The 25,492-nt window shown below is 45.7% G+C and overlaps 1 protein-coding gene across 1 annotated transcript in view; it reads left to right on the top strand.

Annotated features, from left to right (window-relative positions):
* LOC122396204 overlaps nucleotides 1–25,492 on the top strand; it is a 65,543-nt gene that overhangs the window by 4,207 nt on the left and 35,844 nt on the right. Inside the window, exon 2 of the mRNA XM_043394396.1 lies at nucleotides 6,376–7,717. Within this exon, the coding sequence (XP_043250331.1) occupies nucleotides 6,665–7,717 (1,053 nt within the window). The 5' untranslated portion in view covers nucleotides 6,376–6,664. The remainder of the gene's footprint in view (nucleotides 1–6,375; nucleotides 7,718–25,492) is intronic.

Genomic DNA, 25,492 nt, shown 5'->3' with positions numbered 1-25,492 from the left:
CCCAAACTTTGCCCGTGCCTTTCAGTTATTCCCTGTATATTGTGATAGGATAACCTTCTCCTCAATGACGTTCCGCTTTTAAAATTCTCAGACATCCATGTTGCTGGTCTCCTTGCACCCAAAAGGCCATGTACGTTCCAACAATCTCTCCGGACTCCCACTTCTCTCGCCATATCTTTAAACTCCGAAGTTCGGTACGTTTTACACCATTTTTAATTTCGATCAAACGAGCAGAAGAGGAACTTCCACACTTTTGTAGTCGTTTGAAATCTCCACGAACCCAATGATTTCAACTAAATTCATTCCTTTTTGTTTACCATCCCCTTATCTTGCGCTGCATCGGCAGTACCTCAAGATACGCCCTTGTAATATTCATTAAGCCTACACGTTAATTATTCATTTGTTCTTCTTTAGTAATGACTCGCGATTAATGCATGATTCTTGCGATAGCGAGCCGGGTCGTGGAAGATTAGGTCGAGTTATTTCCTCGTAGCTTGGCGAACAGGCAGGCTAGATGAAAGGATCTCACTTAATTAAATACAATGAAGGTATACGGTAATTAACTCTCTAAATTAGACCAAAATATCACTTCGATACTTCTGTACTCTCTATTGCTCGCAGAGAGCCTGGCACTAATTTTCTCTGTGTTACGATTTTCAAAGTATCCAAAACGCCTTCGAAACTTAAACGTCCACTCGATTGGTACGACGCTGCAGTCCGCGCACGCAATAGGACCGGCGATTAATGTGGAAGCCGTCGGGAGATTCCTGAGAAGATGGAACCGATCGTGGGAAATCGGGTCGTCTCGAGGAAATAGATAGGAATTCCGTTCGGGGATAAAGTTGCTGCGAAAATTGATCAAACTCGGTTGAGGAGAAAACGAGTCGAGACGCGTTGCCTGAAAAATTCGCGTACCTTAAGATCGAGATAGCTGGAAGCGACTACGACGGAGGGCTGCGGGAAAATTCGTGAAAATCGATGAGAGTTGCCATCCGAGAAAAATTAGTCTCAACTTTTTCTTTTTTTTTTTTTTTTTGGAGAGGAGAAAATAAAGCGTGTGGTGTTCTCGGGTACAGGAAGCGGAGTCGGAGTAAGATTGGCACTTGCGTAAGAACTTGGTAGAATTTACGTTCCGTGGGTAACCAATGCTCGGAGCAGGGAAGCTTGTTTTTTCGCGGAAGCTGAATTTGCCGGAAATTCGATGCAAGGTCCTGGTCTGTCAATTTTCTCAGCCTCGAGTCGTCAACATCATCAGGCATTCGTCGGTTGGCTCGTTCGGACGGTCCAATTTTACCTGCGACCACAAGCTCATGCTGTTCTATAGCGACGACATTCCAACGTCCATTCCTACGCGACATCTGAATTCCGCGGCATGCGAGGCCATTTCAGAGTTCTAGTTTTTCCTAGACGAGCCGCTGATTAGAAGTATCTGATTATCTGGGAGGGTATCAAGGCTGTTACCATGGTCACTTCCCTCTCGGATGGTCCCGCCATTGTTCTCTTTACTTTCGAGTCATCGATGTTCTTCTGACCACGAGAACGTTCACTGGGAAGGCCTCCGCGAAGGATACAGGATCCATTCGACGTACCAAATACTAGTCTATCGGTGCATTGGAGTAAACGAATAACCATCGCCAAGGAAGCTGAAAAATATTAGGCCTTCGTTGATTGTCAACCCAGACCTAGAATAGGCCTAGCATGGACTTGACACATTCCTAGTATAGACCTGGCATAAATATGAGGCAGATCTAATATATACGTAGCCGTAGATCTAGCCTAACCCATCTCAGACTTAACAAAGATCTGACCCAGATCGAATCGAAGACTTAGCACTGAGCTAACCCCGATCTGGATCTATTCAGACCTAACCTGAACTAGCAGACACTTCACACAGATCTGGTATGAGCGTACCCTGGACTCAGCATAGATCTAATCCCGATCTATCGCAAGTCAGAGATCGCAGAAGGAGAAAGGAGCCTATTGTCACTGAGATTTTGCAAAAAAAAAAGGAAAAAAGGGGACGCAAGGCCTCGATTCGCCACAATTCTCCCTCAATTTTCATTCTTGGACGCGCGCGCAATCTTTGATAACGACGCAGAAGATAATTTACAGTAAGCTGTGCGGCGTCTTAAGCCGCCGCGCTAAAGACCTCGTTTCTGCCACCTAAAGGAGCGCGGTTATATTGCGCCGAGGCTATCGGCCTCATTCCATCGGTTCCCTTCTTGGACTTGCTTCGTTATCGTTCCCTTGGATTCTAATCCTTCGTAACTGGCGGGACTCGCGGCGACGAGCTTCGAAAATCGTCGACGCTTGTATCGCGGTTTCATTTTTCATTTACTCTCTCCCTTGCGTTCAACGCCTAGATGCAATTGCATCGAAACTTTGCAATTCCAAGTCTCTGTTTAACAAATTTACGGTTTTGTCGCATTAAACGCAAGATGATCATTCTTATTTCGAAACACAAAATGAACACTGAGCTATCTCAGACCTAGAATAGACCTGGTACAAACATGATGACTGTTCGAGTCTTGAGTTGAGTCGAGTGACTCGAGTGCCTGAGTCTTGAATTGAGTCGAGTGACTCGAGTGACTCGGGTGTTCGAATCTTGAGTCGAGAGTTATAGCAAGCCTAATATAGGCATAGATCTATAACAAATAATACAGCTCTAAGACTAATTTTGCGCGAGTGAATACGAATCGTGAAAAGAATGGGTTCCATGTAGCAACAGCGTTCGATTCGTTTGGGCAAAGTTTTTCCACGAAGCTTACAGCGTGGGTTAGCGATATGGGGCCGCGGTATCGTTGTCCCACGAGCTCCGTGTCCGTTATCTGAAGGAGTGCGGATACGTTGCGGCGAGTTCATTATACGATCCGGTGCTATCGCCTCGGATAGTTCGATCGGTCTTATTGAATTAGTATTCGCTCTTGGGTTTGCTTTGCGATTATCTGACACAGGTTATCTGTACGTATCCCCCGTTCGTTACGGTTGTCGTATCGGCCGCGATAATTATGAAAGCGAAATGCGGTTTCGTTGCAGGGGCAGAGACCGTTCCGAGAACTACGTTTTCGTGGGGCGAGATTTAGTGCGAGCCTCGAACGTGTTTCTTCGGGCTCGATGTCGGGTTATGTGGATTGCGCGAGGTAATTTCTATTTCGCGTACGCTTCGTTCGAAATATAGTGGATGGGATTACACCAAACTTAAGATAGAGTTTACGTAGCGGTCGACCGATAGGAATGAAAACGAGAAGAACGTTACGATAGAGCCGTTCGAAAGATACTGCGGTTGGATACAGATTTAGAAGTTAGCCGTCTCTTTACTGGAGTTTGATCGACAATTTAGAAATTAATTGGTACTTTCGTAGAGCTTAAACAACGATGCAAATACGGGACAATTAAACTGCTATAATTGAATGCCTCTATAAACGTGAAACAGTATTCTAATAGAAATTTCCAAATTAACTGGCACTCTAGAACAGTTTCAACATTGATGCACGAATAGCCTGCTACTCTATTAGAGCAGTAGAAATGGATTATTACTTTTCTATTATTCAATATTGCTATATGAATAAAATGGTGCTCTCTGTAGTACTACTTTACTAGGAATGAACTTGACACTATATTAGAATTGAACTGGTGTTTTACTAGAGCTTGAATAACAATATAGCCCCTACTATAATTGAGTGTTGCTATAAAAATAGTTTTCCACTGGAGTTCGAACATCAACTTAAAAATATAGTACTAGTGGTACTTTGCTAGAGCTACACCATTGATTTAGGAATGAACTGGTGCTCTGCTATAATTGGCCATTGCTATAAACCTGAAATACTCCATTAGAGTTCAAATGTGAACCTATAAATGTACTTGGTACTCTATTAGAGTTGATTTATGCTATCAGACAGAGGCAAATCAATTGGATTTAAGGATTTTAGAAACAATGAGGTGGAAGAATAGAGCCTAGTTCAGAAATTATATATCATTGAAAGTACTCCGAGACGTTGCAGGACGTCAATGTTTGCAAATGAGAAGTTACGAGTTCAACATGTTTCAAAATTACTCGCCGATGAAAACGTGCAACCAATATTTGTTCGAGCCAAACATCATCAACGGTATTTGCACTATTCTTGAAATCTGCATATCTGCTAAAATTATTGAAATCCCCGAATCTTTATCCGAAACGGTATCAGGGCGGCGATAACTGCGGGTTGGAAAATTTAACGTCGACGGTACTATCGCGTTCAACGTGTTCGACGCTTCCATCCCTCGATCAGGGGGGTGTCTCGTCTCGATCATAACGGGCGGGGGTTAGTTTGATCTCAGATAGGGCTGGAATCATGGGGCGTAACGGCAAAGGGAGCCCACGCGCGGGTATATTCCGGAGGGGACGCTGAAAGTACGTTTCTCCATTTTCGTGTCCCAGCACGTTTTCTTTTTTTTTCATCGCCCGGGTTCCGTCGCAGGAAAAATCGTTTAACACAATTAAAACGCTCGTTGCGCGTCCCCTGGAACCACGACTCGTTCGAGTGAAATATTTTTTACATTAGCGTGGAAGTTCCGCGAACGTATTTCGCTTTATTCGTGTTTACCAATAAGATTCGCTCGTGGCCGCACGGTTTCGATTACATGGAATATTTGGACGCAGTATGATAACTAAAATCTGTAAAAATTCAAACTGCTATTGACCCACGAGAAATTTTACCGCGAGAAATTTGATTATGAATATTCATTCACAATTTCGGTGGTTATTTCCATGCTATAATGTTGAAAATAACATCGAAACTGAGCGTGCACGTATAGGTTAGGTGGAACTATTTCGAGGAATATTTTTCCAAAGAAAAAAAATTCATTTCAAATTTTCGATTAGTTCTTCAGTATTACTAATTTTTATGATGTATTGTTGATCGTATAAATAAAAGCGGTCGAATAATTCCCGAAATACCACGTGGCCACGCTATTTTCCCGGACGATACATCAAAATGGCGAGCGCTCGACACGCGAAGGAAGTTCGTGGCTGGTTAAATAACCGGTTTCCTAATTCGCCGCGCCGTCCGAGTCGCGCTCGTGTCTAATTGCATACCATCTATGTCGCGCCGCCGTTCTAACACCTGTCTTACGAAAATCCATTAGCGGCACCGCATGCACGGACTCGAATAGTCGGCTGACGGGGAAATTTGTAGCTGTGGTCGCGGGTAAACGCGCGGCCCGCGATTACAACCCCCCGCCCCTCTTACACCCTCCTGATGCGATCATCCGACGTGTCTGGGACGATCGTGCGAATTGCACTTTTACGAAACGCCTCGATACACGTACTGTGCCCGCAGACTCCTCGAAAGAGATATTTCGGAACCTTTTTGGGTCACCGTCGTTGGATTTCACTTTGGTATACGTTTAGTCTAAAATCCAAAAAAATAATAAAATAATAAAATCACGAAGGGCTTACGTTACGTGAATATTATCATGATAAAAGTAGTATCGACACGTATAGATGCGACGTTATGTTATCGATATGTTACAAAAATTTTAAATCATTCTAAAAGAATTTTTTTTAGATGCAGGGGTCAATTACAATCATTTTTTGTGAGTAGACATACCCCCGAAATCCTACGCACTTTCGAGAAAAAAATTCATTACCGAAAATATACTGTGTGGTCGGAAATGTTTAGTATTCTTGATTTTTGTCTTATTTTGACCTATAGAATCTGCCATTAAAATTTTTTCCCAGGGGTGACCGAACACCCTGTATACTTAATAGATGAACTGAGGATTCATCCCGGTGTCTAATCCTGATAGACATAGTAAGACTTGGTCATGGTAGATATACTAACGTTTGATCCTAATAGACCTGTTTGATATAAGGTTGCCCAATGTTTGAACATAAAAGTATTCTCACAGGTCCAAACCCCAACAAATCCAGTCTAATTTGCCCAAGTAAAACAAGTTTAAGTCCCCCCGAGAACAACGAGTCAATTTTCCGTATTAAAAAACAGGTGAAACGTTTCTGATCGCACTAGTCAATCCCCAACCATAACAGCTCCTCACCTGGATCATCGACCGAACCATTTCGGATCGCCAAATCTTTCGCCAACGGGGTTGCATAACGCGCGTCCCGGCTCGCGTACGTTATTTCACGCGGAAAGAATTCTCCAAGGCGGAGAAAGGCGGTCGCGAGCGCGTCGTATGCAAGCAAGAGAAACCAATTTCGTAGGTGAATTTCAGCTACGTATTATTCAGTCCCTACCCCCGCCTCCTGCCGCGCCACGGTTTCCACCTACTTGGCGGCTAGTCCATTAGCGGCGCCCTCGTTTAAACGTTTCCGCCGCTTAATCGCGCATAGCTAATCCCACTTGTCACGTCCCCCTGGTCTTTTTTCTTTTGCAGACTCCTCCGCAAAGAGAGTTGGCCGATTTTCCGCCCTCAGCCCCGGAAGCGACGACGACAGGGCCCTGTCGGTTGCATCGCCAACCCCGAGTTTGTTCGCGTGTGCCTCGAAGTGTCTCGGTCGCCGCGTCAGTGTGCGTGCGTACGTTGGCACGATAATGCTGCCGATGGTCGACGGTCTTGGTGATCGACGACGACGGGAATCGGTGAACTAGTGACTAGTGGTGCAAAATCGATCGTCAGGGAAACCGGCTAACCAGGCCCGCGTCCTAAACACACCCGTGGAATAATGGCCAGCGCGACAATGGGACTCCGACGCAGAGTGCAGGTGAACAATTCGCCGACCCCGTCGGGCCAATCCACCGGGTCCAGCAAGCGTTCCAGGTCCGAGAACAACAACAGCCCGTCCCACGGCAATTTGAACTCGATGCACGCGGCGCGGGACGAGCCGCCCACGAAGAAGTCCCGCGGGACGTCAACAAACGCCACGAAGGCGGCCTCCTCGTCGGGGGCGTCCTCGTCGTCGCCGGACGTCAGCCCGTCCTCGAAGGGACGCTCGGTGTCGCGATCGAGCGCGCAGGCGAAGGCGTCGTCGGCGGAAACGACGGCCAGCAACGGCGTCCTGCCCACCTGGACGACAGCGTCGAACATGCCAGACATGTCCACGTACGCGTCGGTGCCCGGACTGAACATGCCGCCCGGTACGGCCGCCGGCCTCTGTCCCGGTGGCCTGAGCATGCCTACCCCGATACCTTACATGTCCTCGTCGATGGCGACGTTCGTCGGTACCGCGACCAATCTGGGAAAAAGCTCGTCGGTGTCGTATCTCGATATCTCGAATATGACCGGGGGATCGTTGAGCTCGAACGGGTCCGGCAACCTGAGCTCGGGTTACGTCGCCGCTAACGGGAACGCGGGCAACGCGATGGACTCTAAGAGCGTGCCTATGCCGTTCCCCGGCATGTCTTCCGGCGTGAACGGGACCGAGTACGGAATGCAGAAGGGCCAACCGGATGGCGCTAGTCTGCCGAAGAAGTTCCAAAACGACGGTATGTTCAACGCTTACCAGCCGTGGGTGATAAAAACGTACGGCGATTTGGCGAAAACCAAAACGATCACCATTAAAAAGTACGCGCGCATATTGAGAACACTGAGGGGCGAGGAAGTGAACAGTGCCGAGAACAGTAAGTTTCGGTTCTGGGTGAAGAGCAAGGGATTCCACATCGGTCAGCCGGAAGGATACGACGCGAAACCGGCGGACAGGATTATCGGTCGTCACGCAGTGACGAGCCCCGGATTGGATCCTCCGCTCTACGTGCCCACGCAGCTACCGCACAACAAGGTGAGTCTGTCTCAGTGGATTATTGGCTTTTTCGCGATTCTTGCTTGACACGGATAGCACTAGAATTGGGAATACACGATTCGGTTGGGCTCGAGATTCGCGGGAATACCCTGTGACGTGATCTCTCGATATTAATTCAATAGAAAGTTCTTAGTCATTGAGTGAATCGAATACTTGTTGAACCAATTCAAACCAACTCAAAACTTGATTCGAATTATACTCAACCGAATACACTTGACTCGGATTGTCTCGAACCGAATAGTATTGATTGACAGTCCCTTTGAATCATGTTCAAAGTCGAACCGAACACCCCGTGAATCGAACGAAATTTTGAATGGTATGGGACGCCATTTATTTCTACTTCGAATTACCGGATCGAATCGCAGTAAATAATTCAAAATCGCGAACCCTGCGCCCGGTAACCAAACATTTACGAATCGCGCCGCGCTAAAAATACTTCATATTGAGTTCGCACATTTGTCCGACGATACGCCGAATATACTCCGACCACGTCTAAACTCGTTCAGTGTGCATCGGTTGGTGTTTATAGTCACCATCGTCGTCTCTAAATTGCTGGTTACAAACACCCAGATAAACGTGTCTTCGGTGCCACTTTGTCATCCCACTTGACGATTATAAGCGTCGACCAGTTTTGTCTATGCCTAATGGCGCCTTTTTACGATCAAATGATAGATAGCAGGAGTCAGAATTGTTATTTTGGAGACTGTTCAAATTATTTCAAACCAAAAGTCGCGTCTCAGGCAGGATGCACTTTCCATTGATTTTATACACATTCGATTGAGCAAGCTGGCCAGAATGGAATTTTATTTGATTTGTTTATAAAATGTTAACGCCTTTGCACGAGTCGTTCGATAAGACCAATCAATCGGTCCACGCAAACCACACGGGAAAACATCGAGATACCACTGGTAGACAGAGTTTCCTCCACACGTTCTCGCCTGTCGACCGCCGACGATTTCTCACCGGATTCACGCGGTCCTGGCCACTGAAACGGCGGGGGGGTTACGGGGTTGGAAATTTATTTGCCGGGCAAGTAGAAAAGCCGCGAGAAATCTCGGGCGCGGCTGCTAGAAAAATGAATCGCTCACGAGCCGCGAAAAGGGGAGGAAAAAGAAGACCACGGAGGAGGAAAAGGCGTTCGCTGTCCGTGGATAAGGTGGCTGCTTAATTACGTCTAATTACACGCTGGAGATTTCCTGTTTTTTTTTCGAGAAAATTGAGCTCGATCGCGCGAGCTCGCCAGGAATTAATTCCTGGCGCCGGGAATATAAATTTCAATTAGAGCCGTTTGTCAGAAAACATAAATTGTTATTTTCCGAACTGCGACGTTTCCGAGTTCTGACTTCATTTTAAGTCGGTTTCAATAGCGGATTCTATGGGCTAGTCCCATCGTTTCCGTAATTTTTCACCGTCGAAGGCGGAACGTTTCGTCATAGGGCGATTAGGCTTTACAATCCGCGGGACGAAAGCCGTGGGACCGTTCTTCTGGACGCGAAAAAGGGACGAGGTCATGGAGATGTTGAAAGTAGACACTGGCTGACGAGAATGGAGCGTGATCAGACTATGACACTTTACCGAACAATAGAATTTTTGTTTAATAACTTCAAGTAACAAAATCAGTTCCACTATTGTCGCATTTCGAGAATTCAAGTAGTCGAATAGAATTCTAATAGCATTCAGATAATCGAGTATTCAAACAGAATTCTAATAATTCAGTATTCGAGTAGAATTCGAACAGAATTCGTACAGTCAAATATTCAAAAAGAATTCCAATGTTCAAGTACTTGAATAGAATTTAAATAGTCAAGTATTCATCCAGAATTCGACTGGTCAAGTATTCGAGTATTTGAATCACCAAAGTGTTCGAATATTCGAATACAACCCTAGTCTAGGAAATTAGTTGCGTTTTCGCTATCGAATTCTTATTCGGTAATATCGAATCGTAGACTAGAACTGCGTGGTTTGTTTTCCTTACTCCAGTTCCGGGTGTAGATACGTTTATTTTTGCGATGACGGGTTTGACGATTAAAGTAAATTACGAGGAAGACATCTGGTCTCTTTTGCTTGACTTCTCTATTTAAAACTTGACGCCATCGCTACCACGAGGAAGCATTAATATTCGATACTCATTGTTGGAAGAGATTTCTTGATCGATCGTACGAGTACGTAGAGTCTAATATTTTGAGTGATGAAAGAATCGAAGTTTGAGATCTTGATTCGAGGTTTGGTATTGAAACTTTATTGTTTACTGCTAGACAGAGCTGAACCTTTTAGCATACTAGAGCGAAAAGATGAGATCATTGGACCGTTGTTAGAGGCACGGAACATTGCACAGAGACAATTAACGATACTGAAATTGGATTCTTGCATAGTTTCTCTGGCGAACAAACTTCTGTTCTATATCCATAGTTTCTTTACATGTTATTAAATTCTGAATTTATAATACTCCTTGTTGATGATTATCGTTATCTGCATATCGAAAGTTTCTTCGAAGATCTTGAATCGAAGTAATGCTCTATAAACCATATTTTACACATCTGACCCAGATGCTACGAACTACATCACTTTACTTTCAACAAAAATGTTATCCACACCGTTTGAAAAAATTGTTAACAAACGCGAGTACCTATTCTGCTCCAATAGTTTCTCAAGCGTCTGACGATGACAATGGGTTAATCGTTGTCATAGAACTAGAAATTCAAGGTCCATTCGGGCTTTCAATTTCTACGGTTCGAATGTTTTGATGTAAAAATGTAACTGTGCTGTTAGTTCCTCGAGTCTCTTTTCCGTTCTACGTTTAATACGTTTTGGAAAATAAGAATTCCACCGGCGAATTGCGGTATCTCGCTTCTGGATCCTTCTCAGAAAATGATTTATGGAACAATATATATTCCTACAATGTTCGTTTCAGTATTTACATTGTGGGTCAAGAAATTATACTCTGAAGAGGAGCCAAGAGTTAGTGTCGAAATATTACCAGCTCGTAACCAGCACAGTGGTGTCTGAGAATGTATCACAAGTTTGGGACGTGGAAGTTCTACGAAATGATCATTTTTTGGCAATACAGAATTTTTCCAGATTTAAAAGCGTTAGTATTTCATTTTTCAATTATTTAGGGAATATTTGTAGGTCTTTTTTTTTAAGTTCTATCAATTTTTTATTGTTCTCTTTCACTTTCATGGCTATGTATGAACATCTGGGTTTGCGCAAACATTGTTCAAACATCATGTTCTTCGTGAAAGTGTAAAAAGAAATGGGATTTTTTCATGGATCTGCAGTAGAATACCTCGTTAAATGGCGCGTAGGCATGTCGTCTTTCAGTTTCAGGAATTTTTGCAATAAATAAAAATGAAAACGGCAATAGATCAGTTTTCCGACCTCTGCTCGCATTTTTTCCGACATCTCGGTTCCGCGGCGCTCGGTTCGACCCAGATCTTGTAGCTTTATCAAGCTCGCAGCAGTTTCTCTGGCCACGGGTCCGACGTAACGCGGCCTTCGATCTCTGTGTGTAGTTGCCGCCTCCATTTCTCACGCCGCTCGTGGCTCGGCTCCCGTCACAAGTGGAACGGAGGATCCCGAGCGGCTCGTACGAAAAATTTCAGTCACGGCCCGCCAGTGATAAATAACCGATAATAAGTTGTCTGGCAAACCGAAGGAGCGCGTGTATGGTAATCCATGCTTGTGGAACAGTTCGATCTTTCCCCGGAATCATCGCGGAAAGGAAGAAACGGATCTTCGATTGGAATCGACTCGAGGTTTTCTCGGGGATCGCGGAGATCGTTCGTTATTGCGCTGTCGGCTTTCGTTTCGCGAAGCGTTCCACGCTTTCCGGCCTGGAAACGCTCCTTTACGCGTCCTGCTTTCCGAACTTACGTGCAAGGAAAGGAAACTTTAGTATTTATACTCTTTAGTCAGTTTTCTTCCTTTTTTCGAGCCCCTTCGTTCTTAGATATCGTTCGTTTTCAGCTTCGAAGATAGCAAACACATATTAAAATTAAATGAAACAATCTAGGATACAAAATGTAGTCAGTCGTGAAAAATACTCGAGTATTCGTATGGTCAAGCATTCGAATTCAATTCGAGTAGACAAATACTCGAATAATTCAATAATTCAATTAGAATTCCAACAGTCAAGTATCTAGTCAGAATTCTAATATTCAAGTATTCGAATAGAATTCCAATACTCGAGTATTTGAATTAAAGTTGAATTGAATTCGAATAGTCAAGTATTCGAATCGAATTCCAATAATTCGAATAGTATTTGAACATTCAAGTATGGAATACTCTTCGAACAGTCAAATATTTGAATAATAATTGAATAGTATTGAAACACTCAAGTATTTGAACTACCAAAGTCTTTGAATACAGAAAAATTCGAAATTAATCCCGTACCTAGTTCCTAACTCAAACAGTTGGCTCTCTATAACCTAATTTATTAGTATTTTCATATGAAAATTATCAGAGTCAGTCATTTTGTGATTTCCGATAGATATTTTAACAAAAGTGTTGGTTTTTATTTATTTACTGTATGATTTCAACCCAGCGTAGGCATTAACACTTTGCCGACGGGAGACGTACTAATGCGCAATTTACAAGACCAGTTTAAACAGCGGACTATATACTATACGTGAATATTTTAGGATAATTTTTCGTCATCTCGAACATTTATAAATGTGTCCTGCATGTTGTATTTATTTACCCAAAAATAACCTTATTTTCTCGACTATCTTGTTTTACGCGTTTCGAATAGTAGAGGTACGATTTTCTTACTTCGAATGAAACGTCTCATAGGCGAAACAACAATAATTTCCACAGGAAACGCAAATTTTCACGAATATTTCCATTTCCTTGTAACGATTTTAGCTCAACAAAAGCAGAACGATAAAAATTCTAAAATAGCGGTATCGAAGAAATATTTAAGGCCAATTTCTTTATAAATTTTAATGAAACATATCTTGTACACGAAAGTTTAAAAATAAAATCGTTTGCCGCTGATAGTATTACTGCTCCGAACTCGCCCGTCGGCAAAGTGTTCAGACCAAACATTTCAAAATTTTACACACCTCACACTATTATTGTTAACTACCCTTATTTGTATACAAATGTGGTGCCATCAGTGCCAATATTTCTTCATCTAATTTTCTCAAAAATTGAAGGGCATCGAGAAGTCCTCGATACACAAATCGCGACATAAAGTTTCATAATTTTCCAATACACCATTCGCAAACTATAAAGTAAACCAAAGGCCAACGTGCAACATTTCAAATGTTGCAATCGTTCTTTTTCCCCTCTCGGTATTCAGGGCGACTCGCAACATCGAAAAATGTAAAAAAAGCACGAGGTCAATTTTTGACCGACAACGGTGCTTCTCCGCTGTTACATTCGATAACATTTCGCGGATGTGAAAATACGGAGGAAAAGCCGCGGCGGGAATCGACGGCGCGGACGAAAAATCCACAGGATCTTTTTCATTTTTTTTTTTCTATATATATTTTCAACGGTTCGCGGCGAATAAGTCAACGGTATTTCAACATCTCGAAGTTCTCGAGCCGAGAGGCTACGGAGCGTTCTCAGGCCACGGGCATAGCTACCGCGCGGCACAGAGGCAGAGCGGCGGCTCGGAGCTATCATTAACGACGCCGCGACGCTTCGCAGCCCAGGAAGCTCTCTCGGATTTACGCCTCTGACGTCCGCGGTGGCGGCGTAAGCGTGGGATTCCAGGCGCGGAAGTAACGAGGAGAACGAGCGACGGCGGCGGTCTGAGGACGAGGGGAGGTGAGGCCGGCGGGCGGGCGGTAGCTAGAGCGAGCGAGCGAGCGAGAAAGAGAGAGAGATTGGCCCCGCTTCCCACGGAAGGAAGAGCAGGCGCATAAAGTTGCTCGGTTCCCTCGTTCATCCGATCCGGATTCAGTTCCGCGTGCTGGTCGGGAGATCGATCAGGCGTCTTCCATTCGATTCGCGCCAAGCTCGATATGCCCTCTCTCGCTCGCTCCCGATATCTCTCGGTATCTCTCGATATCTCGCTCCGTCCGAGCCGCACTCGGTGCCTCTCCGTCCTGCTCACGGTCGCGTAACGACGCTGCCCGGAACGGACGCGGGCGCCCCGTAAAATATTTCTTCGTCGCGATAGTCATTTTTCACGGTTGACCGTCGTCAAGGGCCGCGAGATAACAGCGGCTCACCTCTCCCCGGTATCTGTTCCCCGGCCGGCCGGCGCGCGCTCCTTGTTCTCTCTCTCGTTGGGTGGCAGAAGAGTAGGTCTGGCCGGCTAGTCATTAGTCACTTTCCGAAGCAGAGGCACAGACAGGCTGCGCCGGCATCCGCTCGGCCTCTCTCGCCAACGACGGGGCATGCCCCGCTCTCTGTCTACGCCGCGGACTCTACGCCGGCCTGCTCTCTGCCCGACGCGCGGCGTTTCTCTTTCTCTCGGCGACGCCGTTCCTTCTCTCGGCCGCGTTTTGCCCGCGTCGCTATACCGGCCACCCTTAGCGATGGCTGCGAGTCGCAACCGATCGGTTTAAACCGCGGCCCGACCACCTCTCGTCCCTGGGAGACTCCATTCAGAAAGAAAGACCCGAGAGCCACGGCGCCCTTACAATCGAACGCACCGAGTCAAGAAGAGTCCTCCGGTTCCTGATCCTCTATTATCCGAAAGAGATGAAAAGACCGGTTGTCCCGACTTTAATAACTCCTTGGAGATGATGTCGCCAGGGGAAAAACGTTCATGGTCTTCTGATAACGAGGTTAAAGGCTCTCCGCCTCGGAACTTTGAGCGTTGCCACGCGGATCAATAGTCAATGTTTCACGACGAGTATCAGACAATTGACAATTTTAGATTTTTATGAAAGACTGGATCAGTCGTAGGTGATGTTATAACTTTGCTGCTTCTGGTCAAACTTAGTCGTACGGTGAAGATTGTTCATTTGACAAACCCCACTTTTGATGAAACTTTGTACGCGGATAAGGCATTGAAAGATGAGACTGTGGTTACGCTTGGAATGCTGAATGAAGTTTAAAGAGGCAGTCCAATACCTTCTGTTGTTGAGCAATACAAGGGCAGTGGAAGCTGAAAGTTATTAAGTAGCTGTTTCTAGAGAAAATAAGACGTCCAAGGAACACCAGCCAATTAACACTCGCGGAATAAAGTGGAATATTGCAGTCCAGTGCATCCTGTTGCTGGAAGGTCTTTGCTTCTACTTTGATAGATAGGCACAATTGTAGCTGATACTATTAGGTAACCGTTTATAGACAAAATAAGCCATTATCCATTTTACGATCTCCAATTTTGATCAAAGATGGCGGACAGACGAATCTAGCTTACGGAGTTCAGTAGTACCTCCTATTGTTGGGCAGCCTTCATTTTTGCTTTGATCTAATCTCGGTAGTTTCTAAGTAACATAAGGCCTACCGGGAACATCACCTACTTGACAATCTCCGTTTTGGACGAAACTTGATACACGAACGAAGCAATGAAAGATAAGATTATACCAATGCTTTTGATGCTATTAAGTTTCTGGTTCTAGACGAAACAAGGCTTACAGACATTATCACCTAACCGATAATGTTGTATTTAGATGAAACTTGATCCACAGATAGAAGTTTCTTCAAAAGATTGTAATAAAGGACATTATTTAAACAATACATCAGAAACGTTAGGAAATTTGGTTGACTAGAGTAGCTATTTACTCCACAAACACTTTCTAAACAACTAGAAGGATATTATATTCTTCTCGTAAAACGGCAAACATAATTTATGTGCACATGGAGCATAAATGACCTGTTTTTCTCAATATGTCCTCGTCCTTTTTTTACGTTAATAAATTCTGACGTTCTATTCGTAATCATTATCGACCAGTGACAGACCTAGCGTTTATTTGAGTCAATTTCCACAACTCGTTTGGCGCAAAACTTGTCAAATCGGTCTATTGATAATTTTAGTCTCCATTAATTTCAAGATCGATTTCAAATGTTTGAATTATTGAGACTTGTCGAGAGTGTTATGCGATCTGGCTCTCCGCGCCATTTTTCCGCTGACGTGGAAGATGATGGATATAACGTTTAAATAGTAATTAGGATTCCCTTTTGATGCTGTGGGGCAATATATCATGTTTCGGTTTCAAGAAGCGGAGTGAACCCTTTTTTTTTGCAAGAGTGAAGGGTTAACAAGTCTTGAAGGTTTCGAAAGGTATAGAAGACTCTTTCTGAATTGTTGAGTAAAGTGCTTCAATAACAGTAATTTAAACGAAATGTTATTATTAAATATATGGTAATTTAACTTCCACTTTGATGTATTTATTTAAAGGATACTTGAAGTATACCTAAAAAAGAAGTAGAAACAACGAAACTATCTTCGTTCTATATCGTTAGAATCAGAATTAAATCTGATCGTTGTGAAGGAACGCCTTAATAAGGCAGGGATTACGGTATAAGGATATGCTCTGTTTGGATAAGAGAACCTTCTGATAATAGAGCGCTCTAGTAGTAGAACGTTCAAGCAACTGAACATTATATAGGTTCTACTGCCTCTAATTAAACAAAGAAATGAGTGGAATCTAAATGCATATTATAAGAAGAATTCTAATTATTTTCCCCGTATTATATGTCTATAATATTGCTATAAAAATGACAGAAAATTAGAAACCATTGAAAGAGAGGGTTCTCCGATCTTAGTATTGAGATTAATTGCTCAGAAGTAAACGGCAGTCCCGATAATCGTCACAGACGAACCGATAAACGCTATCGCGAGTCCATCGATTCGATCGCGCCACGGGCGAAAAGATATTTTCCGCGTAGCATCAGGAAAGACGGTTCAGTAAAAAAATGAACGCTGCCGACGCGACCAGTAAACGCTGTATAATCAAGAAAACGAGATCAGCAATTAATCCCCGCTGCCCGACGATTACCATACCGCCAATTTCCTTCCCCTCAGATAGCCATCGCGCGCTCGTGCGGCGTTAAAACCATTCGAAAAGTCGCGCGCGCGCGCGCGAGACTCGTGATTGCTGATGCGTTATATCCATGGGGCCCGAGCCAGAATAATATTCACGGGTCCCGTACACAGGTGGGAATTAATAAAGGACGCTTTCTCGAATAACCAAAATTATAATTATTGTTTAGTACGTAATGTATTAAACACAGTTTTAGAATTTCAATAGTATGCGTCTGTAGTTGTTATAATTCATAAAAATTTGACGTAATGGCGAGCCTCATTTTTTTACCAACCGCCGTGTTAACAATGAACTCGTTCGAGAATAGATTCTCGTCCGGGAGCCGTTAATGCGTTGTCCCGTTCGAGCACATTTCGGAAAAAGTTCGCCGGCCTATGGGGGATAACGTTGCTGAGGATCTACCCATCGCTAGCCACCCGAACCCGCCCCCCCACCCGCCGACCCGAGCCGCGACTCGAAGCAGTAAGTCTCCCTTCTCGGTTCCGCCGCCTGTGGCTTCGGTCCGTGGCCCCCCTTCACCCCATCGCGTCCCTCGCCTGCCTCTATCGCTGGCTCCCTCGAGTCACGGAGAAATTCTGCCGACGCTCTCGCCTCCTCTCCCGGTGCTAAGCCTCTCGCGCGTCTATCTTGATTGAGAGCGAGGAACGACGCTGGCGGAGCGGCACCGTGGGGCTGAGTGGGTTCCGGCGCGGGACGCGGGGGAGGGCGTGCGGTAGGCAGGGTCGTCGGGTAGGGATGGGGTGGCGGCGGGGCGGCAGGGGGGGAGGAGGAGGAGGAGGAGGATGGGGGAACGTTCTCTCGGAGACCCGTGATCCGGAGCGAGAGAGCGTTTATCGTGCCTTCCGTGAACATGGGGCAGGGTGGAGTGGGGAGGGCGGGTTGTCATTGATCGTCCCGACTGCGGCTCACGAGCCGCTAAAGGTCCCGTACAAGTACGGGCCCGTGAGCGTGCTGGGCTCTCTGCGTGTGTGGGCGTACGTGTACGTGACGATCACGTACGTGCACGCACGCGTTTCACCGACGGTGTGCCACCGCCGCCGCCGTCGGAAAGGCACGCTCGGCTGCGCGCCGGAACAAGAGCCAGAAAAACGCGGCGACCGGTTCGAGAAACGGTCGCGCTGGCTTTTTGGGTGGAAATTGGTGGAATTGTTAGGGACGACGGTCGGCTCTAAAAGGGAGCCGACGTTCATACGTTTTTCTGAGCGCTGTTTTTTTTTTCTTTTTTCCTTCGCTTTGCCGGTAGATACAGTTCGTTGGTAGTTAAAAGTTGAATTGAAAAAATTAAATTGGGGAGAGGCACGGGCGTGGGGCTGCCGGGTCGATTCCGGATCGAACGAGTTAAATTGCGGGCATTACGAAGCAAATATTTGCTAATATCTTTATTTTCTTCGATAATATTGTAATTTCTAGAGCCTTTAGGCCACTTGAAATGAAGGAATAAGTAATGGCTTCGCTCTTTGAGACAATTTGTTGGTAGTTAATGTATTTGATTATTCGTCTATTGTTCGAATACAATTTTTACGCGATTGTCTGATGGTTTTCGACGGAAAGGCGAGTTCCAAGCGTTCTGGGTTTGGAAAACCCAGTCGGGAGGACGATCATTTTCACGCGGCTTCCACGCTTTTCGTTGCCGTGGCCTTCTCCCATTGTGCATTGCTCGGAAAAGATTGCGACCGGCTTCGGCTTCAATAGAAAGCGGTCGATCCGACACCGCAATCGCGGCATCTGTTACCGTGACGATCGATCGACGATTTTCGCCTCCCCTTTTTCACCCCGCGAGTTGGCTAATCGCTGGTACACGTCGTTTGTTTTTCCACTGGAACGCCTCTGTATTTTCGTTTTCTAACTTGCATTTTGGATACTCGATAGAATTAACTCTAGAAGATTATTAAACTTCTTTTGAATACTTCTTTTCTTCGATTGCAATAGTTTTAAAATAAATGGAAAGCATTTTTCGAAATTCTGCCTCGTAGCTGAGGGGAGGAATGCTTGAATCTTCTCCGAGGAAGCTCGTGAGTCCTTGATCAACCTCATTTTCTGTGCCTTTGCAACGCAAGTTCCTTAACATGTAAACGGTGGCTCGAATGTACATAGTCAAACAACCCTTTGCACTACGAGTTGTCAGATGCATCGACATTAAATTGTACTATATTAAATTTCACAAATTTTTACATTAATAATTTGATCTGAATTGTAGGATTCTACAAATGATTTACGATTTGTCGTTTTTTTTTTTTTTTAACGATTTGAGATTCATTGGCGTCATTTTACGCAAAGCTATGAAATTTCAAAAATTGATTCCACAAAAGTGTTCAATCGGAAACGAACACTATAGAGGGAGACATAAAATGGTAACGATGATGAGTGCCGACAAAACGATACGAACGTTTCATTTTCCAGTAAATATAATTCCGCAAAATTTTACCACAGCCACGATTTTCGAGCCGGATAAGGTCACGACTGAAACGAATATAGAAAACGATTTCTCTCGGTTTTCAATTTCACGAGGATCAAACTTTAATTCAGCAGCCATATTATTTCCGTTTTTCGAAAAAAAGTCATTTAAAAATTCCGTGTTCTCCGACTTCGTTGTGGCTTGACACAAAAACTGGAAAAAGCCACAGATTATACTCGGAACTGTACATGACTCGTGGTCGACGGAATCGAGGATCAAAAATTAGAAAACTGTGTGCCGTCGTCTTGTGAGAACTCGATGAGGAATCGATGTTGGACAGTTGGGTCTTTTCCTAGCTAGAGTCGTTCCAGGATTCGACGCGTTTCCACGTCGTTTCAGCCACGCAAGGAGCCAGCCCCGCGTCCTTGTGCGCGGAGAAAAAGAGGAAACGGAGCGGAGCGGCTAACTGAACCGATAATTCCCTGCTACGATTTCAGAGGCTTGGCTCAGTTAACCGTAACCGTGGTCCCGAGGCCGGGCACCTCGACCCTCAGTCAATAAAACAGTTGACCTCCTCCAGGAGAGCAGGAAATAATGCGGCACCACTAGAACTACCGGGGCAGCCTAGTGCACTCGGATTTTTGGCCAGCGCTCGGAATTCTCTGTTAACAGTCCCGTGCCACCAGCGAAATCGGCCATTGAATTCGCCACCTTTTATTTCCGCGCGCAGCTCGCGGAATTTCATTAACGGGGGAAAAATTTCGACGACAAAAACGGCCTCGAAGAATAATCGATGTCTTGAACTATATATCGGAAAATAGAGGATTTTCAGGGTAGAAATATCGGGGAACTTAATTAACCCTAGAAATACCGAGCCCCCAGGGAGAGGTTCCTCGAGTTCATAACTTTCCTATAAAATTGCCTTGATAAAATTCAACCTCTTTTTACTCGTACGTATTTGTACAGAGTGTACCCGAACAATGGACAAAATTCGAGAATCCCACCACCGGAAACTATAACACAGAAATAGAAACAATTGATTTTTTATGATTTTGCTTGAGAAATTTTCATCTCACTTCAATTCACTTCGTTTCAACATTTTTGTTCAATGAGTGACAGATAAGTAGTTTTATCTTTTATTTGCCATTCGAAATTTGTGTCTGGATAATAATTTCGCCCATCCCTGTTGGAAATTCGTGTGAAATACGTTCTAATAAAAAAAAAAAATGAATGGAGTGATTTTATGAAAGGGTTCTTGTGTATTTTTGGACGATAAATTCAGCTACGCAAGCAGCTGTCACGGTTGGATTCGTGAATTCACGCAGACGTGAGAGCGATCGATCGTGGAGGGATTTGTGAACTCACGTAAACGTGAGCGCGGCCGATAACTGCCGAGACTCTCGACGCAGGACAATTGAGAGCAGACGATTTACTGTTAAGAGCTAATTCTTTTCAATTTTTATAACCATAGTATCTTGTCATTCAGTTACAATTGACATTTAATATTTAAACGTAACAATATTTATGTTGATTTCGTTTAATTGAACTTCCAATGTTTTATATAATTCTGTTTACAAATTATTATTTACTGAATAAATGAGTCATTATTTGCTGAATAAATATCAAGCTTACAGAGCGATAAATATTAATATCTAAATATTCAATACCTCGATTCTCTAAATGGGTGACATTCTTCACGTTTTGTTTTCGTTTCCTTAAAAAAATATGCATTATGCGTTATTTCCAATAACGTTTGAGACTATAATTCAACCAAATGTCGAGAATAACCGTTAGAGTGGCCGTGCATAGGGGCATGAGAAATGCCCGTCAAAGATAAAAATGGTCGCGAAACGGCGTTATAATTTTCTAGCACGAATGGCGCGCCGGGTGCCTCGCAAATTACTCCGAAATTAATTTTCCGAGCGTCCGATCGGAGAGCGCTAGAAAATGTCTGGTTCGACTTTTTCATGGGTCGTCGCACTAAAAATAAAAATTCTTCCACGAAAGCCCGATCCTGCCCTCCGTGCTCCCCCTTGCCCCCCCCCTCCTCTCCGCCCCTCACCTCCCCTCGCCTTACCAGGGCCACAGGCCGCGCGGAGAGACCTCACGCGTTTCTCCTCGGTGCGTGACTCAGCGTAGCCGAAACAGCGAGCGGCTCGGAGCCACCCTCATTGTGTCCCCCACCCCATCGAGCCCTGTCCGGGCCTGAATGCAACCAGGCGGCGAACCCCGGTGCTCTCGACACTAATACCAGCACGTGCGTGTACTTTCATTATCGGGGCAGGGTCGGTGATAATAATCGTGCGCCGCCGTTGGCCCGCGGTGAGAGGCCGAAAGGGGTGCGCGCGCCCGGCGAGATCCGGAATACGGGATATATTAGGGCAAGGGGTTGGAAACCATTACCGGACGGATAGCGTCGATATTTTTTACGTTCCCGTGTCGTCCTTTCGATTCCTCGGCTCGTTCGGACTTCCCGTGCGCCGGGCGAATCATTTTTTCAATTATACGTGTCCAGCGTTTTTAATCGGCCATGTGTGCAGCGAAACCTGCGGGCTTTATTACCGGTGATTGTTGCTAATTGCAACGTCATCGTAACCGATTTGCAGTTACATTACGTAATCGCCATTCCAGTTGCAGTCGATGGCAATTCCATTTGACAGAATTGTAGCAGCAGTCGGTGATAATTCGATTCAGTAGTCGTAATTGTAACTATAGTAGTAATTGCAACTGGCAATTATGATTCTCCTTGAAGTCGGTAGCATTTTCATGTGGAATGCACAATTCCACTTGTAATCGATGCTATTCTATTTAGACAGAATTGTAGTAGTAGTCGGTGATAGATTCGATTCAATAGTCGTAGTTGTAACTATAGTAGTAATTGCAACTGGCAATTATGATTCTCCTTGAAGTCAGTAGCATTCTCATGTGGAATGTACAATTCCACTTGTAATCGATGCTATTCTATTTAGACAGAATTGTAGTAGCAGTCAGCTGCAATTCCATTCAATAGTCAGAATTGTAACTATAGCCAGCAGTAATTGTAATTACATTTGACAAATATGTACAGTATCAATAATGGAAGATTATAACATCCATAATTACATGGACGCGAAATCATAGAGGATTAAAAAATTTGCAAATGGCGGAAACGCTGAAGATCAGCAGAACCGTGCGGCTCGATTGTTAGCATTAAAAATGTCATCGTTACAGTTTCCCGACGCGTCCGCGATCGTAACTACTTTCTTCCGTGCAAAATGGCTGAAACTAGAAAACGGTCCGAGCGGAATGACAGCCGCGGAGACGCTGCATTTCTTTCGAATTCTTGTTGCGCTCGGAAGTCAACGACGCGAGACTTTCCTCTGCAAAAATTCCGCTAGCGAGCAGAAACGCCGCTGGAAGTTTACGAGCTGATATCTGTTCCGCGGTTGGATAAAGCTCGTTATCGTTACCGTTAGTTCTGGCGTTACTAAGCGCTATCGCCGTTGCACACCTCGGAATTCGAAGGCGTCTCGACGCAACAAAAATGACACGCAGGGTGGGTTCCGCTGAATTGCCAGCGAATTTGTTCGTTTAGTTCAAATATATTTATAATACTGAGCTGTTATGTGTTAAATATACACATCAGTTGAAGTATCGTGTGTAAATCTAATCCTAAAATGGTGGAACGGTTAGAAAATTCTGACATTCACTAATGTTCCAATTAGGGACCCTAGATCTACTGGACACTAATGGTTTACCTAGAGACTTAGTTATCCAATTAGGCTCTGGGGCCTAACACACGTACTAGTAACTACTAGTTAAGTACCATGTCACCTAAGATATGTTTAAAGAGTTTGTCGAATTACAATTTTCATCCCCGTGACGCTTAAAGTACACTAGAAACATTTGGTAAATAACAGTTCTCAACTAGGACATCTAGCCACTTGAGTAGCTCAAGCAGGACGTGCAAAGTACGCTGAAAAAGTGTAGGAAATAATGGTTGTTGAGTCGTCAGGATCCCCATCGCGTCAGATTAAATTCAGAAAAATGCGTGGAAAAGGTTGCTGACTCACGTCAGAAATCCGTCGCGGCTTTCTCTGCCTTAAACCCGACACTCTTACGCCGCAAATTAACGCGACGATCGTGCAACTTGACACACCGCTTATCGCCGCGCTTCGCGCTGATAACTTGCAGTCGTCGGCGCGGCCAATTAGCGGGCCGCGTTTCCCGATTACCGCGCCGGAAACTTCGGTCTCGGTCGTCTTCGGGTCGCGTGATTGATCCTGCCTGGCTTCGTGACCCCGTCTGCGAGGCGAACCGTTCAGAAAACGTGGGCGTGCGAACGCGCGCGATGTTATTTCGCCCGCCTATTTACGTAGCCGACGGCCGTTTTGAATTTAACCGGCGTAACGATCGATTTATATATCCACCGGCACCACCTATACATCACCTCTATTTATTTGCGCAAGCCGTCGCCTCGTCATCGCTCTACGAGCCGCGGCTATCGCCGCTAAAATGAAAATTATTTCACTCGTTGACGCTTATCGCCCGCCGCCTCTCGTCTACAGGATCTTCGTGTCTTTGCTCTTTACTTTCACCACGTGGCTAATACCATGACGTCGTTCTGTCCGCGTAATTTGCTAGCTGCTAGGGACAATTCGATTCTCCGGGGGTATTTGGGCACATCAAAGGAGCCCGAAAGTAGGGTTGCACGCGCATAGCTCAACAAGTTTAATAAGATACCCAAGGTAGTGAAACAAAAGCGATTAGGAGAGACGAGATTAGGCAATCAGATAACTTTCTAGGCCTAGCGGATCTCATTTGATGCTGTTTAGACCCGTGTCTGTGAAAGGACGACTGGTAGTGATGTCACTTCGAGTCCCTGGATCTTGTTCAACTTGTTATAATCGTAATAATAGCAGAGGGAAGGCAATGTATCTTAGACCATTCTAATTGCGGGATAGTCTCGGAAAGAGGTCTAGATAGAAGTTGTCTAAATAAGGACAGGAATCGAGGTGAATGATACAACCATGATACGTTAAGTCACCACACAATTACGAAATGGTGCTAGCGATGGTAGAATATCAATGGAAATTAATAGATCTGCTAGTCAATCCTTGAAAGAAATTCCCGAATTTTAAGGAATTATTTTACCAAGAAAGTTAAGTGACAAAGTATCGTGGATCGAGGCTCTGAAATCCTGATAAAGTCCTCGGAATCGAAAAATTGCCGCAACGAAGTCGGGCCGAAGGAGTAGTGCGTAACTCGAGCGGCGGCCGGAGCTCAGGCCTCGGCTATCCAGTCACGGCTATAACCCATGGAACATAACCGTGCTGGCTGTTGTGCGTGGCGCGATGCTCAGCGGCCCGTAGCCAGGAGCGGCCGGCGGCAATTAGTAGCGGGCCGCCAAGGGAGCCTCGGCCTCAGCCTTTTTCCCCAACCCGCTGCGCCCATGCCGCAGTCTGTCCCACTCCCTCTTTGACGCGCGCGGCTTCCCTTTCCTCTTCCTCTTTCCGCCTCTTTGCCCTTGGCGTACCCATCGCTGCGCCGGCTACTCCTCCGTCCTTCTTCAGCTCTACTCGACTCGACTCGACTCGACTCGACTCGATGCGACGCGACTCGACACGACTCGACTCGACTCGACTCGGCACGACTCGGCCCGACCCTACGCGACTCAGTCGTGCTCGGCTCGGCCAGGTTCTTCCTCGCCTCTATCCGTCTCGCTCCGGCGACGGGGCTTCCTCCTTTCTCCTCTTTCTTCCAGCCCGTTCTGCTCGCACAGGCAACGGGCGTCGGGCGTCCTCGTCGCTCGCGTGCTCGATTGCTTCGGCGTCGCCGGAACGGGCGCGACAGCAAGAGGGAAGAGAAGGAAGGCGGGAGCAGCTAGTTTAGCAGGGAGCGACGAGGACGGTGCGCGGCGACGGAGAGCACCGTAGCGATTCGCGCGGCAGAGCGAGCGGGACGGAGCGGAACAACGAGAACGGAGCGCGGCAGAAGCGACGTGGCAGCAAAAAAAGAGGCGCATGGAGTGAAAAGAGCGGCGAGGGGGGGAGCGAGCGGAGCGAGAGAGGACGAAGGGAAAAAAACGTGGAAACGTCGGGAGGAAGAGAGACACCGCGGACCAGGGTAGAAGCCGCAGGCTTTTTGTCCCGCCACCGCCGCCGCCACCCGACAAAAATAGACCCCGTTCGTGTTCCCCGTCCCCCCACAGTCCCTCTCGCGTCTGTGCACGGGGTACCGGCGTGCCATAGAAGCGTTCTCCTCGGCTCGTATCTCGGGCTTCAATGGCGCCAACGGGTCTTCCGTCCTCGTTCTCTTCCCTTTCTTCCCTCTTCCTCGTCCTCCCGTGCCCCTCTTGCCGCTTGCTCGTCGTTCACGGCCCGAACACGGAGACCAAGCCCGAGTTGAGAGCGCGAGGTTGTTAGAGGGTGC

This window comes from Colletes gigas, unplaced genomic scaffold, assembly GCF_013123115.1.
Source record: "Colletes gigas isolate AHSC1104 unplaced genomic scaffold, ASM1312311v1 Colletes_gigas_Sc00007, whole genome shotgun sequence".
NCBI lineage: Eukaryota > Metazoa > Arthropoda > Insecta > Hymenoptera > Colletidae > Colletes > Colletes gigas.
This window is presented reverse-complemented; position numbering and strand designations above follow the sequence as displayed.